At 39.2% G+C, this 21357-nt stretch overlaps 1 protein-coding gene across 1 annotated transcript in view; it reads right to left on the bottom strand.

The window, feature by feature from the left end:
• Nucleotides 1-9961: 9961 nt before the first annotated feature.
• LOC114661316 (proton-coupled amino acid transporter 1-like) overlaps nucleotides 9962-21357 on the bottom strand; it is an 84261-nt gene continuing 72865 nt past the window's right edge. The window contains exon 10 of the mRNA XM_051934301.1: nucleotides 9962-11351. Within this exon, the coding sequence (XP_051790261.1) occupies nucleotides 11077-11351 (275 nt within the window). The 3' untranslated portion in view covers nucleotides 9962-11076. The remainder of the gene's footprint in view (nucleotides 11352-21357) is intronic.

Here is a 21357-nt window from a genome sequence, read left to right as displayed (position 1 = left end):
CCTTAGTAATCCTCCACAGACAAAGCAATGTGCTACTCCTTTCCTTGTTCTTTCCATCAACTCTGGTGTGATGATTGCTAAAAGTATGCTGACTTTCTTTCAAAGATGACTCATGTTGCAGATTTTTTCAGCACTGACAGTCTTCCATGTACCATATATACTCGTGGATAAGTTCTCCCGCAGATAAGTCAGGACTTGATTTTACCGTATAATTTCTGGTATTTTATAATGTTGGTCGTATAAGTCGAATGTGGAAAACTCATGCTATTGGTCCAAGAGATTATGATATGCTAACGCCCACCTGAGACAGTAACCACGGTGCACACTGCCTTTTTCTTCTATGTATTGTACCTACGTGACCACAAGGTAATACCCGAACTATTCAGAAGCGACGTTTGTACTGATTTGTGTTTTTTGTATCTCACACCCTCATACACCTTTATCGTAAGAGCATTCCTTATCTACGATGAAGTGTTCAAAATCAGAAGAAAATATGAAGCTGGTTTTAAATTAAACGTCGTTGAAGTAGTGAAAGACATTGGTAACAAAAGAAAAGATCTGCTGCAACAAAATTCGATGTGTCTGAGAAACTGGTGCAAGATTGGAGGCAAGAGGCAAGAAGATTTAAAAAAAAAAATGAAGTGTTGCATACACCTTTCTCATAAGAGCATCCCTTATCTACAATGGAGCATTTGATCAGAAGAAAATATGAAGCTAGTTTTAAATTAAACGTCGTTGAAGTAACGAAAGAAATTGGTAACTGCGCTGCTGCAACAAAATTCAATGTGTGTGAGAAACTGATGTGAGATTGGAGGAGACAAGAAGATGTTAAAAAAAAATTTGTGTTGCATTTTTGAACGGCCGTATAAGTCGGGGTCTGATTTTATGATCGATTTTTTGGGTTTCAAGACCCAACTTATACGTGAGTATATACGGTACCTGTTACATAAAGGAATCCAGTTCCACCTGGTTTGCAGATGATACCACAATCACAGGCCTTACTACCAAAAGTAATGAGGCAGCTTAAATATAAGAGGTACAGCTGCTGGATCAATAGTGCAAGGACAACAGTATCACCCTTATTATCCAAAAAATCAAGAAGGTGGTCAGAGACTTCAGGGAGCACCAAGCAGACCACAATGCCATCTACATTGGAAGGGATGCTATTACGTGGGTAAGCAGCTCTAAATTTCTTGGAAAGACCATTACTTGTAAACTGAAGGGGCACAACACATCTCGACTGTAGTTAAGAAAGTGACCAAAGCCTCTATTTCCTTATGTGTTTAAGGAAAGCTCAGAATTCTATATCTGTTCTCACCAACTTCTGTAGGTGCACAGTAGGATCCATACTGACTGGTGATATGAGTTTTGAGGATCTGGCAAATGCTGAATTAATTTCTGCACTTATATTTTATTTATTTTTTAATCTCAATCTTTTAAAATGTTACCAGTAACCATCTGCCTTCAATACAAGACATACCGTATTTACGACTGTATCATGTGCACATTTTTCCCGAAAATTAGCATTAGAAAATCAGGTGCGCATCATACATGAAGAAATTTTTTTCTGTAATGTTTACTTCTTCATCTTGGGCTTTCTCGCTCTCTCTCTCGCACGCATGTTCTCACTCACTCACTCACTCACTCACTCACAAAAACATAAAGGGCATTTCGTGGAAAAAGTGCCCTAAACTCTTCCTATACAATCACAACGCACGTCGTACATGGGGCAAAACGGTTTTCGCGATTTTCTTTGAAAAAATTAGGGTGTGCGTCTTACACAAGGGTGCGTGGTACACGAGTAAAAATGGTATATAACAAGGACTGTTTTAGAGGGGAAAACAGGATTTGTAAAGACCTCAGCTATCCTGCACAGTCAATTTTCTCATTCCTCCATTCTGGCAAATGATACAGACAATTAGTTAGTATAAATTAATGAGTAATGGGAGTTTGTTCATTGTGGCTGGCCGTCCATTTTTGTTTCCTGCCTTTTGTCCGATTCTGTTGGCAGAAGGCTCCAGCAACCATTACCTAGAAGACGACAGAGATGGTTGGATGGAGAGTCACGTCTACAGTCTGAATTGCTGTGTGTTAAATTGACAGCCAACTCCTGTCAACTTTGTTAAATGATATAAATGATGAAATGTCCATGTAAATGAGCAGTCTGTTTCTACATAAAATTTGTAGTATTGTTTTTCATTTGAGGCACAACCAATAAGAAAGAATACAATTTTTTGTATTTATAAACACCAATTTAAATATGAATTCACATAATTTCAGTTAAGAACTGGTCAGTATAATTTTACAAAGGTGACAGGGTTTACAAACCACAAGAGGAATGGAACTATTACTTATATCACACCATTCTCACACTCATGCAAAAAACAAAAAAGATGTCAGTTCATTAAATATATGAGAAGGACGCTTGAAACACTTCTGCAGAAAATGGTAATACAGCTGGGAACCAGAATTGTTGAATGCAGGAGAAGTGGCCAAGCATAAGGATCTGAGTGGTTTAGACAAGGGCCAAACTGTGATGGATAGACAACTGGCTCAGAGCATCTCCAAAGCGGCAAGTCTTATGGGATGTTCCCAGTATTAAGTAATTAGTATCTATTAAAAGTGATCCAAGGAAGGACAACTGGTGAAACGGTGACAGGGCCATGGGCACCCAAGGCTCATTGATCCATGATGTGGGGAGCAGAGGCTAGCTAGCCTATCTGGTCCGATCCCACTGATGAGCTACTGTAAAACGAAGTGCATTGCAGCTTACTGTTTATGGGACTGCGTAGCTACAAACTAGCCATGCAGACCTTTATCCACCGCCAAAAGTGCCTACAATGGACAAGTGAGCTTCAGAACTGGATATTGGAGCAATAGAAGAAAGTCGCCTGGTATGATCAATCACATTTTCTTTTAAATCATGTGAATGGCCAGGTGGGTGTGCATTGTTTACCTGAGGAGGAGATGGAAACAGGATGCACTATGGGAATGAGGCAAGCCAGTAGTGGCAGTCTGATACTCTGGGCAATGGTCTGCTGGAAAATCTTAGGTCCTTGGCATTCATGCAGATGTTACTTTGACACATATTACCTACCTAAAGATTGTTGCAGACCACACACACCCCTTCATGCAATGGTATTCTCAATGGCCTCTTTAAGCAGGATAATGCACCCTGCCACACTGCAAAAATGACAAACAGATCAAGGTGTTGACTTGGCCCCCAAATTCCTCAGATCTCAATGCAGTCAAGACACCTGTGGGATGTGCATGATGAACAATTCCAATCCATGGAGGCATTGCCACGCAACCTACAGAGCTTAATGGATCTGCTGCTAAATGTTTTGGTGCCAGCTTCACGGGAAACCTGTAGAGGTCTTGTGGAGTCAAAGCATTGACAGGTCAGAGCTGTTTTGGTAGTACAAGGTGGACCTACAAAATATTAGGCAGGCAGTTTTAATGTTGTGGCTGATGCAATTAAAGCAACTGAGATCTATAATATGTATTTTAAGATATCTTCATGGGTAGTAAAGTAAATACAAACAGGACTATTTCATTTATGTTAGGTAGAATGCCCAGAGGGGACTGGGCGGTCTCGTGGCCTAGAACCCTTGCAGATTTTACTTTTTTCTCCAGCCGTCTGAAGTTTTTTTTTTTCTGTCCTCCCTGGCCATCGGACCTTACTCTTATTCTATGTTAACTAATGTTGTCTTATTTTAATTTCTTACTTTGTCTTTTATTTTTATTTTCTTCATTATGTAAAGCACTTTGAGCTACTTGTTTGTCGGACCTTACTCTTATTCTATGTTAACTAATGTTGTCTTATTTTAATTTCTTACTTTGTCTTTTATTTTTATTTTCTTCATTATGTAAAGCACTTTGAGCTACTTGTTTGTATGAAAATGTGCTATATAAATAAATGTTGTTGTAAAGTGGTGTTTTGGTAGTGCTGCCATTTTGAACCAAGGACACTAGGATTCATATCCCATGTACTTCCTGTGTGGAATTTGCATGTTTTCCCCATGTTCGCCGGAGAGTCCTCTGGGTGGTCCAGTTTCCTCCCACAGTCCAAAGACATGCAGGTTAGTTAAACTGACATTATTAAATTGTCCTGTGTGTGCGGGATTGCTCTTGGCTTGTGCCCTGTGCTTATTGGAATAGGCTCCAGCTTCCCTGTGGCCCTGCCCTAGAAAACAGGGTTTAGAAAATAGATGAATGAAATGCTTTTAATTCTGAGATATGTCAAATGCAATCCAAAACATCAAAGGAGTCCCAAGTCTATCCCAGCAGCACTGGGCGCAAGACAGGAACACTCACTTGCACACACACATGAAATGTTAAACTCACTTCTAGAGAAAACAAAAGCATGCTGCACATTGCAAGAGAACTTTCTATTGATTTTACAGTAAATTAAATGCAACTGAATATCCCAGGCACATCAAACTTGACTTGAACTAGTGAGTACACAAAGAGAAAAGGTTAAGAGAAATGATGACAGATTTTCTTTTTTAATCAACATAAACAAAAATACATTCAACTTTAAGAACAGATTTTATACATATCTTTAAGGGTATAAACCTTCTGGCTGCTTAAACGATAAAACACATAGCAATATTTACATATAAAAAGGTACATTACAGGAATAAATAATTAAGTCAAAAGCAACTATGACATCAAAATAATAAAGTGCTATACACATTGGAAATTAGAATTAGTAGTAATGAATGACTACATGTACATGATGCCAACCAAGGACTGTGATAAATGTAAACTTGCCTTATTTATTCATTCCCATTTTTCATACAGTACATACAAATACAAATAATGCATTTTCTATATTGACACCAAATCATATAAAACATTATTTATTCATGATTTTATTAAATATTACAGTACATTTAAGGCATTTTCTCCCAATACAAATGAGTGGAAGCATGAAAAAAATATTATTTAGCAAATGTAAGATCATAATATTTCTAATAAGGCATTCTTGAAAATTGTGAGCCAGTATAAAATGTAAATTTTTACATGATGGCATATTCTTCTCTGACCTTATATGCTATTTTAACTCAGCAGGCAGAACAACTATTAGCTCAGTACTTGAATAAATATGAAATGTTTCCTTAAACTGTTGATCATAACTTGAAAAAGACTATGAAGAATAAAACCAACACCCAAAGAATACAGGGGTCTTTAAACCTCATTTAAATATGCAGGTTACATTTTATATTATATATATATATATATATAGCGATGGGTGGTCACTGCCACTACCTGGCTGGGATACCAACAGAGTGGAAGAACCAGGGGAGATGACATTGGTGAGGCAATACCTACCCTGGGACAGTAGAGGGCAGCCCTCCTAGGCGGCTGTGGCACCACGGATTCCCGCAGGGCATGTCGGGAGATGGAGCTTGGTGCAGCCCTATTGGGTTCTGCGGGGGCCGTCAGTGGAAGCAGCAGAGCCCTATAGAGGCTCTCCAGAACACCTGGGAGTGATTCCAGGTAATACTGATGAACCACCTGGAACACTTCCGGGACCTGAATAAGAGGAGCCACCTCACTCCATTGAATGGCCAGAGTCGGGTGGAAGAAGACAAAGTCTGAGGAGGAGTGGAGGTGGCTGGACTGGCGGTAAGAAAGGACTGTGTATTGGTATGTTGGTGCTAGTGACTGAGCAGTTTAAACTATAAATAAACCGGGTGTTATATATATATAATATATACACACATACATATACACATAGAGAGAGAGAGAGAGGGAAGAAAGATGGATGTGTTTGTATGTGAATATTGTTTGTGTACTTCATGTAAAATATGCCATTATCAGACAAAAGAGGTGTGGGAATCCCCTCTCATTACTTTGACATCAAGATGCTGCATGGTTTTCTAGAACTAACTGCTACAGAAAAGCAGCTGCTTGATGTGTACTCTGGGAGAGTCTACTGTCACACATTTTGTTAGTAACATTTTAGATTAAGTCTCCCAAATTTCAGTGGACTTGCAGAGCAATTACTCCACAAAATAACCTGCACTATAAACATGTATTTACTATGAACCTTATGTATCAGAATGGCCAAGTACAGTATACATTTACTAAATTATACACTTAGCTGTTCAATTAAATAAGTTCCAAAATAAGTATATGCTCCATCACATCTACCCACCCATTCATTTTACTAGCTTAACATCACCCCTACAAATTCAGGGTGGCAAGGGCCTGGAACCTACCACAGCATTACTAGAAGCAAGTTCACAGCAGGACACACTCACTTTACTACCAACCCACTTTCCTCTACTACTGATAATAAGAAAATTTAGAACCTAAAAGCAGCCCAACCTTCAAGTTTGTGTAATTTCTGTGTGATGATAACTTTTACAGAAAAAGGGAAAGCATGAAAATTTTGCTAACCATTGTGCCAATATGTTATCCCATAATTATACTGTATTAATGCTATTGTACAAAACTGAATATGTATAGACTCCACAAATATAAAATTTTACAAAAGAATATATTATTAATGGTGCCCTATGCGCTCTCACATCTTTTTCTGCCCTTGGCTAGTTTTTCTTCTTATTGATGTGGAACCTTTAAACAGTATTGCTGTTCCAAATTGAATTTAATCATCTGAGCCAATTAGTTGTTCATTTGCTAATGTCCAAGTATTCCGTATCAGGGTTTTAATAATGGTGCATAATTCTGAGGTCTACAGAAACTGAAATGATATATTCACGGCAGCTCTATTAATTGAAAACTTCAGTTTCAAGTAAATAATGAGTCCCCACAGTCCTCAAAACATCCCCCAAGCATGCTCAAATACATGGGGGTGTTGGGGAAAAAAATTTGACAACAAAACAATTAGAAAACACACAAGAGTAACATTCCATGTTACACACTTTGTTATGCAATATCATAAATCTGCAATGTTTACAGTGCAATATAAAAGCCCCCTAATAAAATATTTTCACCATGTAAAAGTCCTCATGCTATGATAACAAAAAAATACACCATGTAACAATAAAATAACATGATTCATATTAACTGAACCAATACCAGAGCAAAAACATCTTGATGACATCTGATTTGAGATAAACATTACTCTTGAACCATTAAAAACAGAATACCTGATAAAACAAACTACTTTTCAGAGCAGTTTTTCCACCTTGAAAATCCCTTTTTAAATAGCAATAGCAAAAAAAAAAAAGAACATAATTTATTCCCAAATGCACAAGCACGGTTATTAGTTACAACAGACATGATAGTGGTACTAAGCAAATATGAAATAAATAAATCACATTAAATGTGAACAAATAAAAAAAATGACTCAAAGTACTGCAAACAAGATTATACAGCAGACTTTCAATATTTGTAAATTATTACAGATAGTGATTAAAGATGTACTCAGTAGTAAAATGATTAAACTAGATCCTTTAAAATTCAGTTAATGTTATTTTAGCATTGTTTTCCTTAACATTGGAAGGCAAAGAAACCGCATTGTGTCAGGTATATGAGACAGCATAATTGGTGAAGGATGTCATGCCATACATTGGATCAACAAAACACAAATAAGAAAATATGACCTGACTACCATTTAATAAAAATTTTAAAAGAGGTAATTTTATTACACTGGGTACATCTGAAAAAAAGTACATATGCTTTTTTGTTGTCTACTTTGTTCCTTTACAACTTTCAACAGTGATTACTGTTTTTTCACAATTTCATTACATCTTACTTGTTTAAAACATGTACCAAACTGTGTTTTTTTATCTTCATTTTCATCATGAATAAAAGTGACAACAAAATAGCAATATAATTTTTTTTTTTTTGGGCAACATTAGTGGAGAAGGTACATGTAGTAATGGTTAACATGCGAAACACTGCATAGGACACAAATAAAGTGCAAGACTTTCAGCTCAGCAGAATGTGTCTGGTACAGCTGCATTTGGGTAGAATATTGTCAGTCCTATTAAGTGCACAATGTGCACAGTACACTAACAGGCAGTACAGTCACAGCTAACAGCATGTGTCTAACAAGGCGCAACTGTACTTCCTACATGATGAGAAATTTGGTTAAACCGAATCTTGAGGTCACTGCACAAGGAACTGATTTAGCACACCATGCAAGTCTTTACACAATTCAATGACTACACACTAAAATATGGGAATTGGTGACACAAGAAGAAATTTCTTGTGTTGCTTAAACAGCTGACGTAATTCTTTCAAGTTATATGATCAAAATATACATACTGTATGTTAAGCAAGGGCATGGAGTTAAAAGCCAAAAGCATGCAGCTAGGGATGGTAAATACATGATTCAGCAACATTCTGTATAAACTTCTATAACAATCAATGCTATTTCAACGTTTGTATATATTTAGAAAAAAAATCACAAATGTGGCTGGGGCTTTATAAAGGATGTAGGAATAACAGCACAGTTATTCTGTGTTAAAAACAGTCATCTTTGGGGATGAACCACAACAGAAGGCAGTGCAAGCAAATTTCTCAGATATATCTGAATGACTGCTACCACAACTGTCTCAGTACAGGAGCTTACACATATTGCCATAAAAAATATAAAAATTAAAAGGCAGGGGGAGAAAACTAAAGAAACTGAAATTACACCAGTTAAAAAATAATACAGTTACATTTCTGTTCAAAAAATGAGGATGGATACCTATCTATAAATGTATACATATATACACATACACACACTGTATAATATAAATATAAACATTTTTTATACAGTGATTGTATTTATGTATATATACACACACTGTATATACACATATACAGTAATCCCTCCTCCATCGCGGGGGTTGCGTGCCAGAGCCACCCGCGAAATAAGAAAATCCGCGAAGGTAGAAACCATATGTTTATATGGTTATTTTATATTGTCATGCATGGGTCACAGATTTGCGCAAAACACAGGAGGTTGTAGAGAGACATGAACTTTATTCAAACACTGCAAACAAACATTTGTCTCTTTTTCAAAAGTTTAAACTGTGCTCCATGACAAGACAGAGATGACAGTTCCGTCTCACAATTAAAAGAATGCAAACATATCTACCTCTTCAAAGGAGTGCGTGTCAGGAGCAGTGACTGTCACAGAGATAGCCCTATTGATTTGTTTGCATTTCTCTCTGTTTGGCTTTTAAGTATGGGAAGCACCGCGGCACAAAGCTGTTGAAGGCGGCAGCTCACACCCCCTCCGTCAGGAGCAGATAAAGAGAGAGACAGAGAGAGACAGAGTTTGTTTTTCAAGCACAAATCAATACGTGCCCTTCGAGCTTTTAAGTATGCGAAGCACAGTGCATCATGTCGTTTCAGAAAGCAGCTGCACAAAAGATAGCAACTTGAAGATAATCTTTCAGCATTTTTAGACGAGCGTCCGTATCGTCTAGGTGTGCGAACAGCCCCCCTGCTCAATCCCCATACGTCAGGATCAGAGAAAGTCAGCGCAAGAGAGAGAGAGAAAAGTAAGCAATCTAGCTTCTCAGCCATCTGCCAATAGCGTCCCTTGTATGAAATCAACTGGGCAAACCAACTGAGGAAGCATGTACCAGAAATTAAAAGACCCATTGTCCGCAGAAACCCGCGAAGCAGCGAAAAATCCGCGATATATATTTAAATATGCTTACATATAAAATCCGCGATGGAGTGAAGCCGTGAAAGGCGAAGCGCGATATAGCGAGGGATTACTGTATACACAAATTCACACAATACATAAATGAATTCAGTTTTTAAATATATAGACTGAAAATGAAAGGAACAGTATTATATACAGTATATGGTATGAATTGTGAATATCCATCCATCCATTACTCATGCAATACTGATATATAATGGAGTGAATTCCCACTGTATTAAGCCCTAATATATACACAGTTTCATTATTATTTCTGTAGACATTTCATTAGTCTACTACATCATTTATGGCATACGGCCTTCAAAATTGATATATTTGAAACTATAATTAATTTTAACATTTTCAATACAGACAAAAATTCATTGCATATGCCCATTTGAAACTCACAATATTTTATACATACATGGAATATGCATAAAATATTTATTGTAACTAGCAGGTTCAAAAATAGTCTCTCCACAGAGATGGCACTGCTCTAGGATTAATAAAAATCTTTTACCAATTTTTGCACATACTGCATGTAAATATTATTGTGGGCAATGCATGCATGTTCAGTGCCATCTCTTGAGCCACTGGTGTAAAGAGGAATATAACTGCCTATGACAAAGGAGAAATACTTCTTTTTTTTAATTAAATAAAAATGTTCACCTCATCATCATGAAGTACCTTGCGTGTTAAAACATACTGGCCTCTTTTAATAAGCTTGTGCGAATATAAATCATTACTGAGCGCAGAAATTTGGTCACAATTTCTTTGAAGAAATAAACTGCAAAAATTAATATTGATATCATAACTGGTAGATAAAACCAGGGCAGACTCATTATCTTTGACACAGTGATGTAATGTCACTGTTGCCTCTCAGTTGCTGCAGCCTAGGTTTGAATCCCAGCCTAGTTATTTTCTGATTAGAGTTTTTACATTCTCCCAGTGGTTACATACATTGTGAGAGAAAAACTGGAAACCTATAGTAGAATCCGTAATTTGTAACTTTGTACCATTTTATTTTCAGCAAGTTGGTGTGTGTCCACCCATGATGGAAATGCACATATTCCAGGATTAGTTCTGCCTTACACCTAAATGTTGCTAAAAGTGCCCTTCAACTTTATAATTAAGTGAGTTCAGAATATGAATAGATGGAATGATCCACAATCAATTTAATTAATAAATATCTCATTAATGGCTATGGCAAGGTGGAAAAATATATATTTTTTTGGCAAATGGCTTCTCTGGCTTTGATACACATTTTTTATACAGTCATTTGCATATACATTATTTATGCAAATATAATATCAAAAGGATAAATCCAAAAATATTTTAAATACTCAAAATAATTTCATTTTTATATGATAGTCTAATAATTTTACTTAAACCAAAAAATGGATTTATTTAGACATCAGAAAATGTTTTCTAGGTGTGTAGAATGTGTACAACTAAAGAATTCCAGAGGCTGTAAAGTTTAATGTATTCTTTATGGAATTCCTAAGCACAATTTCCTGGATTGAAACATATGTCCCTGTGACAAATCCCACAAACCCAATAATACTGATTATAATATTCTTGGCTATGGCCCACCAAGGAAGGCCATCACTGTAGAAGGCAAATATCTCTAATATTGGTGGTAATATGAGAGCCAGTGCACTGCTACTTATGGATCCAACAAGAGAAATCACCAAATCCAGCTCTGGAATAAGGATAGCAAGCAGACCTAAAAAGGGAAGAAATTTTAAGAATGAATTAAGGAACTTGTTAAGCACTCTAATAAAATAAATCCCCAAAATGATTTTAAATAATATCAATCCATTTTCTGAATCCACTTTATCTTGGGTACAATTTATGGAAAATGAGAATGTACCACAGATTCAATAACCAAACAACAATCCTTAGACAATCCCCCTCATACATACAGTATACACAAATTTTCTAGAGTCCAAAACCTGCTATATATTCTCACAATAATATTAAACTTTAGCAAAGAAAGTATTTTGTTTCCAAATTTAACAGTTTCATGAAAAGCTTTGACTGAAAGAAACAGCTCATATAACATGCTTTTCTCCCCAACCAGTTTTAGGTGTATTTGCATATAGTGCGCACAGCACCTACTGCAATAGCTTCTGTCTGTGTATCCACATCAAATAATTCGGCCACCAGTGGAACAATTTTTTTGTAATGTGTCTTACTTGTTTTTTTTTTTTTTAAGGTAATTTGTTCAGACAGTTCAATTTTAGTTGAGTTTAGTTTCAAACTGATCACACTATACAGAGATTTCAAATTAAAAAATCTCACATTGCAAAACACTGGCAAATCTGCAAACTCGTTTATCTTAAAACAGAGAAATGTTATGTGCACCTTTAAAATATATACTTCGCGGATTTTCTTATTTCGCGGGTGGCTCTGGAACGCAACCCCCGCGATGGAGGAGGGATTACTGTATATCAAAATATATCGCGTCATCACGCCTCCCACGTAAGCACGTGAACTGACCCGCTGCCGTTTGCAATGCCATATTCGCGAGATACAAGTTTAATGAGAAGACACGAGGTATGGATATCGCAACATCACACACACATATATAAACTATTTTCCTCTTTTTCACCTCCAATAGCGGCTATTGACGGCAAACAGTTCCCCAGTACAAGTTAGTGAAACACCAGCAGACTGTGTGGGCAGGCAGAAATTTACTTGCGTCAAAAGATGCTTGTGTGGATGCTTAGCTATGTGCATGCGGAAACCTCTGCATCAGCAAATTGTTCTGCTTTATGAGGTCTTTTCAGCTGTATTGTGTGCAAATGGCAGAGAACCTGAGCACAGCATTCCACTACTCCTGATGCTTTTAATTCTTAACAGGTAAATTAAATGATTTGCCTAACTGTAAAAAGTATTAACTGCAAGCAAAAAGTACACTGAGGAATTTAAGCCATTATGCGCAAAGTAAACAAACATTTACTCAGTATTAACCTGACACTAAACCAGCATCAATGCTCCATTATCTGCAGTTCAAAACAAAGCTCTTGATTCATTACTGTGCTAGACACAGATTACACTGCATATACAGTGCATCCAGAAAATATTCACGGCGCATCACTTTTTCCACATTTTGTTATGTTACAGTCTTATTCCAAAATGGATTAAATTAATTTTTTTCCTCAGAATTCTACACACAAACACCCCATAATGACAATGTGAAAAAAGTTTACTTGAGGTTTTTGCAAATTTATTAAAAAAAAAACAAAACTGAGAAATCACATGTACATAAGTATTCACAGCCTTTGCTCAATACTTTGTCGATGCACCTTTGGCAGCAATTACAGCCTCAAGTCTTGTTGAATATGATGCCACAAGCTTGGTACACCTATCCTTGGCCAGGTTTCGCCCATTCCTTTTTGCAGCACCTCTCAAGCTCCATCAGGTTGGATGGGAAGCGTCGGTGCACAGCCATTTTAAGATCTCTCCAGAGATGTTCAATCAGATTCAAGTCTGGACTCTGGCTGGGCCACTTCAAGGACATTCACAGAGTTGTCCTGAAGCCACTCCTTTGATATCTTGGGTGTGTGTTTAGGGTCATTGTCCTGCTGAAAGATGAACCGTCGCCCCAGTCTGAGGTCAAGAGCGCTCTGGAGCAGGTTTTCATCCAGGATGTCTCTGTACATTGCTGCAGTCATCTCTCCCTTTATCCTGACCAGTTTCCCAGTCCCTGCCGCTGAAAAACATCCCCACAGCATGATGCTGCAACCACCATGCTTCACTGTAGGGATGTCATTGGCCTGGTGATGAGCGGTGCCTGGTTTCCTCCAAACGTGACGCCTGGCATTCACACCAAAGAGTTCAATCTTTGTCTCATCAGACCAGAGAATTTTCTTTCTCATGGTCTGAGAGTCCTTCAGGTGCCTTTTGGCAAACTCCAGGCGGGCTGCCATGTGCCTTTTACTAAGGCGTGGCTTCCGTCTGGCCAATCTACCATACAGGCCTGATTGGTGGATTGCTGCAGAGATGGTTATCCTTCTGGAAGGTTCTCCTCTCCACAGAGGACCTCTGGAGCTCTGACAGAGTGACCATTGGGTTCTTAGTCACCTCCCTGACTAAGGACCTTCTCCCTCGATCACTCAGTTTAGATGGCCGGCCAGCTCTAGGAAGAGTCCTGGTGGTTTCGAACTTCTTCCACTTACGGATGATGGAGGCCACTGTGCTCATTGGGACCTTCAAAGCAGCAGAAATTTTTCTGTAACCTTCCCCAGATTTGTGCCTTGAGACAATCCTGTCTTGGAGGTCTACAGACAATTCCTTTGACTTCATGCTTGGTTTGTGCTCTGACATGAACTGTCAACTGTGGGGACCTTATATAGACAGGTGTGTGCCTTTCCAAATCATGTCCAGTCAACTGAATTTACCACAGGTGGACTCCAATTAAGCTGCAGAAACATCTCAAGGATGATCAGGGGAAACAGGATGCACCTGAGCTCAATTTTGAGCTTCATGGCAAAGGCTGTGAATACTTATGTACATGTGCTTTCTCAATTTTTTTATTTTTAATAAATTTGCAAAAATTTCAAATAAACTTTTTTCACATTGTCATTATGGGGTGTTGTGTGTAGAATTCTGAGGAAAAAAATGAATTTAATCCATTTTGGAATAAGGCTGTAACATAACAAAATGTGGAAAAAGTGATGCGCTGTGAATACTTTCCGGATGCACTGTATACCTCATTTGTAAAGGTTCCAAATAATGTAGTTGCATGCATATGCTTTTTCATGTCTGTAACATTCTGTAAGATGTGTGCAGGTATTTATTTTGTAACATTTACCAGCACAGCAAGGGTTGTATTTGTGGTCTGGCAACCCATATTTTGCATTCAGTGTTCTTAACAGATTCTTCAATCTTTATTTCTCTGTGGTATAGAGATGTACTTTAAATGGCTAGCACCAGGGAAGAATCTGTAAGGGGGCAGTTGAAATTTTGTGGAGAATGGTGATATTTTGTTGGATATGGAGCCATTTCGACTCCCTGAAACTTTACTTTCACTTAATTCCAATACACAGTGAAGTAACATCTCCCGATTAAGATAGGACATTATAAAATCATATATATTTTTATTTCATTAAGTGATATACTATTATACTATTATTAACATATGCTCAAAAAGTAATATGGTTGAAATTTGCCATTAAGTAGTTGTGGAAAATCTACAGTATAGTGCTGAAAAAAAAATCACAATATTTTTTTACATATGAATTTTTCTTAAAATGTCAGAATGAAAATATTGCCCAGCCCTAGTTGCCATTAAGATCTGAACATCTTGTCCTAACAGAAGGAACACTGATTCTTCTGTATGCAGCAAGACAATGATGCAGAAAACCCAAAAATATGGATCAGCCAAGGCAAATACTTGTGTTGCAGAAGTCTTATAGTTGAAAAAATTTTTTAAAAAATAAAATAAAAAGATAGCCAGTGAAGTGTTAGAGCACAGTACATGACCAAAACAGACAGGGATATTAGGGACATTTCTTTAAGTGGATGCTAATAGCTAGCGAGTTTCTGTTGAAAACATGGAAAAGCACTAGCACCTCCTTTACCTTTGCAATCATACAGAGTGATGGAGGAAAAAAAAAGACATAAGGAGGAAAAGACTTGGTTTCTGCTAGAATTATGAACAGATCTAACTTCATTGTTATCTGTTCCCAATCGTCTCCCTTTATAATCAGAAAGGTCTTTAAAAGTGCAAGAACTACATTATGAAAAAGTCTGTGTCTGAAATAATGATAATGGTTACTGTTCTGGTTCTAATTGTTTTTGCAAACCTTTGTAATCCTAATATAAAAATCCTAATGCTACTGCTGCAAGCAGGAAGCCATGTGACAGGAGGCAGGAAGTAGGAAGTGAGTGCAGCAGCAGTAAGCATGGTGTGTTTATTACCTCTGTGTTTGTACTCTCAAACAATCCTTCGCCATCCTGCTTAGTTAGCCCTTGTGAAGGCATTCCCTGTAAGTTCTCTTTTTTCTAGTTTATAGTCTTTGTTTAAGTAACTTTGGTTAAGGAGTGTCAAAGTAAATGTTGTATTTCATTACATAAATTTACTGAGCCTTTGGCTGTTAAGCTCTTAGTTATAAATGCTGCTGTATTTACTCTGTTACTTATACAAGTACTTATTAGTGTTTGTTTGTATTTGTATTTACAGTTTCACACATTTTTGTAATTAAACATTCTCTACATCACTTCGTGGTTCCGGGAATTATTGCATGAAGGTGTTTAGCTTGCTGGATAATTGAACAGGAGATTCAGTGAGGCCAGTACAGTGAAAAGGGAGACCTACAAGCAAGATTGTTCAGTGGCTCTGACTCCATTCTCTTATAAGGCATCTTAAGGCAGAAATAACAGTGCAGTAATTTGCTCAAGAATTGCTAGAGGAGTTACAGTTACTACATTGTCCAGTTGTCCATGTAAAATGGAGCTTCAAGAATTGGAAGTTAGATCTGTTGCTTGTCGTTCGACTAAATCTTCTGCTGTTTCAAATGTCAGTGTAGCAGCAGCCAAAGCACGTGCTAAGGCAGAAGCTGCCCAAGCTAGAGCTGCCTTTTCAAAGAAGGAGATTGAACTTAGAATGGAAAAGGCCCGTCTAGAAGCCACGTTAGATGCTCTGGAGAGAGAGAGAGAGGCAGAGGCTGCGCTGGCTGAAGCAGCTGTGATGGAGGCTGCAGTTGCAAACTTAGAGGCCGCAGAAATTGAACTCGGATCCCAGTTACTGCCAGCACAGAGCCCACAGCAGCGTACTGAACAGTATGTAAATGAGCATAGCGGCAGGCATTCATTCAGGGAAGGATGTTTGAATAATGGCCCCATTCCGGACATGTGTGTCCTCAACCTGGTAGCAGATGAAAATATAGCCCGAGAAGAAGCAAGCTATCTGGCATCAGGTCATCCTGCAGATACTACTGTACACAATAAAGAGTCTCCTTTAAGGCAAAGGAGCCATCCTACCCTTTTAAGTAATCAGCCAAGCAGTGCTCGGAGCCTGCCTGTGCTAACACCTTGCCCCAGTCGTTATAACCACCACATGGATGAAACTGCTGGACACTCTCGTGACCATGCCTCATCAGATTTAGCAAGGTATCTGGTACGAAGCCAACTGATATCATCTGGACTAAATAAGTTTGATGACCGGCCCGAGAATTATTTGGCCTGGAAATTCACATTCCTTAATGCCATAGAGACATTGGGTCTTACAGCGGGAGAAGAGATAGATTTATTGATTAAATGGCTTGGGACAGAATCTGCAGAACATGCGCGTCGCATCAAGTCAGCGAATGTGTGGAACTTGTCTATTGGGCTGCAGCGCATTTGGGAGAGATTGGAGGAGATTTATGGGTCGCCAGAAGCCATAGAAAGTGCTCTGCTTGCAAAACTGGACAATTTTCCTAAAATATTACCAAAAGAACACCAAAAGCTTAGGGAACTGAGTGATTTACTGTCTGAGGTTGAGGCTGCAAAACGAGATGGTTTTTTAGCAGGGCTTTCCTACTTGGACACTGCTAGAGGTGTTAACCCAATAGTAGAAAAGCTCCCATATGCGCTTCAGGAGAAGTGGATGATGCAGGGCTCCCGCTATAAGCAAGAACACAAGGTCACCTTTCCCCCATTTTCCTTCTTTTTGCAGTTCATACGCGGTGAAGCTAAGGCACGTAATGACCCCAGCTTTACTCTCCCCTCCTCCACTGTTAACCCAAACAAGAGAGAGAGATTCGTCGAGAGTCACAGTAATGCCCGTAAGCCAGTGTCTGTACACAAAACAGATATTACTCCCTGTTCCAATTCCCCAGCCAATGATGACCCAGATAGACAATGTCCAGTTCATCGCAAACCTCACCCCCTGAGAAAGTGCAGAGGCTTTAGAGAGATGCCCCTCGATGAACGGAAAAGAATATTAAAAAACACATAACATCTGTTTCAAATGCTGCGCATCAACCAAACATGTTGCCAGATGTTGTGAAACAAGTGTCAAATGTTCTGAATGTGAGAGTGACAGGCATTCAGCTGCCCTCCATCCAGGCCCAGCTCCTTGGCTGTCCAAGTCCCCTTCTCCCCTCGCACAGCATGGCGGGGAGAAGAAAGAAGCAGCAGATGACGCTATTACGTCCAAATGCACTGAGGTGTGTGGTGAAGGCTTTAGTGGGAAATCCTGTGCAAAAATATGCCTTGTGAATGTTTATCCAGCCAGTGACCGCAGCAAAAGCAGGAGGATGTATGCCATGCTGGATGACCAAAGCAATAGGTCCCTAGCTCGGCCAGATTTTTTTTGACATTTTCAACATAGATGGACCTTCAGCTGCATATACATTGAAAACCTGCTCTGGAATAGCTGAGACTACTGGCAGGCGAGCGGTTGGTTATATCATAGAGTCATTAGATGAAAAAGTAAGTCTTCCTTTGCCCACACTCCTAGAATGCTATATGATCCCTGACAACAGGGATGAAATTCCTACTCCAGAAGCTGCTCACAATCACCATCACCTCAAGGCAATCGCCAATGAAATACCACCTCGTGATAGAGAAGCAGCAATTCTGCTGTTGCTGGGAAGGGACATGTTAAGGGTGCATAAAGTCCGTAAGCAGATCAATGGGCCCCATGATGCAGCATATGCCCAAAAATTGGACTTGGGCTGGGTAATAATTGGTGATGTGTGCCTGGGTGGTACACACAGGCCTTCAGAGGTCACTAGCATGAAAACTTACATCCTGGATAATGGCAGGCCAAGTCTCTTTCACCCATGCGAGAGCCATATAATGGTCAAAGAGAGGTTCATCCCTTCTGAGCAGCACCAACTCTTCTGCCGCATTCCCAGTGAAAGCCATCTGACTGGAGCAAATGGGGAGAAACTTGGACAATCGGTTTTCTACCAGACAAAAGGTGATCACAAACCTGCACCTTCTATGGAAGATCTTTTGTTTCTCAAAACTATGTTGAATGAATTCTTCCAAGACTCCAGCAACAGCTGGGTGGCCCCACTTCCTTTTCGCAAAGCACGTAGGCAATTGCCTAATAATCGTGTATATGCTATGAATCGTTTTAGATCTCTAAGCCGCACCCTTGAGAAACATCCAGAGATGAAAGCTCATTTTCTAGAATTCATGAAAAGGATGTTGGATAGCTGTCATGCAGAGCTTGCGCCTCCGGTTCAAGAAGGTAAGGAGTACTGGTATTTGCCCTTCTTCGGAGTGTACCACACACAAAAGCCCACCCAAATACGTGTGGTTTTTGATTCTAGTGCTCAATTTGAAGGGGTTTCCCTTAACAATGTGCTGCTCTCTGGGCCAGACTTGAATAATAGCCTGTTGGGTATCCTTATAAGATTTAGGAAGAACCCCGTTGCACTTACTGCTGACATTCAGCAAATGTTTCATTGTTTTCTAGTGCGAGAAGATTGTAGGGATGTTTTGCGCTTTCTATGGTATCAGGACAGTGACCAGGACAAAAGGGTTGTTGACCATAGAATGAGGGTGCATGTTTTTGGTAATAGTCCCTCACCTGCTGTGGCCATTTATGGTCTGAGGCGAGTTGCACAAGAAGGAGAAAAAGAGTATGGCAGTGATGTGTGCCGCTTTATTCAAAGAGACTTTTATATGGATGATGCTTTAAAGTCTGTCCCCACTGTGGAGGAAGCAATTGATCTCCTTAAGAGAACACAGGAAATGTTAGCAGCTTCAAATCTTAGGCTCCACAAAGTGGCCTCTAACAAAGCTGAGGTGATGGATGCGTTCTTAATGGAAGATCGAGCTAAGGATCTACAAAATCTTGACTTGTTTGTGGATGACCTACCTGATCAGCGAAGTCTTGGGGTAAGATGGAATATTATGTCAGACATTTTTACATTTTATGCACCTGAAACTGAGAGACCATATACCCGCAGAGGAGTACTCTCCACGGTCAATAGTCTTTTTGACCCGCTGGGTTTCCTGGCACCAGTGACTATCCGGGAGCGCTTACTACTTAGAGAACTCTCGAGACACGGCAGTGATTGGGACACCAACCTTCCAGAAAGCATGCATGAACAATGGGTGCAATGGCAGAGTTCAATGCAGTGCCTCAGAGGCATTCAAATACCCCGTATATATTCTGCTATTCCACCTTCTAATGCCCTGCACATTGAGCTGTGCATTTTTTTCAGATGCCTCTGTTAATGCCATTGCTGCTGTGGCTTATCTCAAATTTCTAAGCCATGACAAGCAAATAGATGTGGGCTTTGTCCTCGGCAAGGCAAGACTTGCCCCCCGACCTGAGCTTACAGTGCCCAGGCTGGAGCTATGTGCTGCGGTGCTAGCTGTGGAGATTGCGGAAGTCGTCAGTGAGGAAATAGATCTCCAGCTAAACTCCACTAGTTTTTATACAGATAGTAAAGTGGTTTTGGGTTATATTCACAATCAATCCAGACGCTTTAGTGTCTATGTAAATAATCGGGTGCAACGAATCCGGCAGTCTTCTAAACCTGAACAGTGGCATTATGTGCCAACAGATCAAAATCCTGCTGATCATGGTTCACGCTCCATTTCAGCCTCCAAGCTTTCCAGTTCAACATGGATTACTGGACCACCCTTCCTTCGCCTTCCACTAAAGAAAATTCCAGAAGAACAAAATAAATTTGACCTCATCAACCCAGAAAGTGATGTAGATATCCGACCTGAAGTGAACTCTTTGTCCACTTATGCCTCTGAGAGTCACTTAAGCTCAAAACGGTGGGAACGCATGATTGGAGTGGTACGACACATATTAGACTCCATGCTGTTGCAGTCTGGTCGTGTACGACTTACTCATGAAGTGTTAACAACGCTAATGGCAGAGGTCATCACCATAATTAATGCACGTCCCCTGGTACCTGTTTCGTCTGATCCTGAACATCCTAATGTCCTAACACCTTCCATGCTGCTCACCCAAAAAATAGGCATGCCTTTTCTGTCTCAAAGTAACTTTGGTACAGGTGAGATGTTGAGACACCAATGGAAGCGTGTCCAATACCTCGCTGAGGAATTCTGGAGCAGGTGGAGAACGGAATATCTCAGCACTCTGCAGACACGACAGAAATGGCAAAATAAAAGGCCTGACATCAAAGAAGGTGATGTTGTCCTTCTGAAGGAAAAGCAAGTCAGGAGGAATGAGTGGCCTATGGGAATAATAATGAAGGCTGTTCCTAGCAAAGATGGATTAATAAGGAAGGTCGAGATAAAGATAGTTCAGCAAGGAGCAACAAAAATCCTTTACAGGCCTATTTCAGAACTGGTTTTTCTTTTATCACCAGATTAAAGTATTTGGCTCAGTTTTTGGTGGTATCTTAAAGATACCAGACGGGGAGTGTTCTGGTTCTAATTGTTTTTGCAAACCTTTGTAATCCTAATATAAAAATCCTAATGCTACTGCTGCAAGCAGGAAGCCATGTGACAGGAGGCAGGAAGTAGGAAGTGAGTGCAGCAGCAGTAAGCATGGTGTGTTTATTACCTCTGTGTTTGTACTCTCAAACAATCCTTCGCCATCCTGCTTAGTTAGCCCTTGTGAAGGCATTCCCTGTAAGTTCTCTTTTTTCTAGTTTTATAGTCTTTGTTTAAGTAACTTTGGTTAAGGAGTGTCAAAGTAAATGTTGTATTTCATTACATAAATTTACTGAGCCTTTGGCTGTTAAGCTCTTAGTTATAAATGCTGCTGTATTTACTCTGTTACTTATACAAGTACTTAT

This window comes from Erpetoichthys calabaricus, chromosome 11, assembly GCF_900747795.2.
Source record: "Erpetoichthys calabaricus chromosome 11, fErpCal1.3, whole genome shotgun sequence".
Classification (NCBI taxonomy): domain Eukaryota; kingdom Metazoa; phylum Chordata; class Cladistia; order Polypteriformes; family Polypteridae; genus Erpetoichthys; species Erpetoichthys calabaricus.
This window is presented reverse-complemented; position numbering and strand designations above follow the sequence as displayed.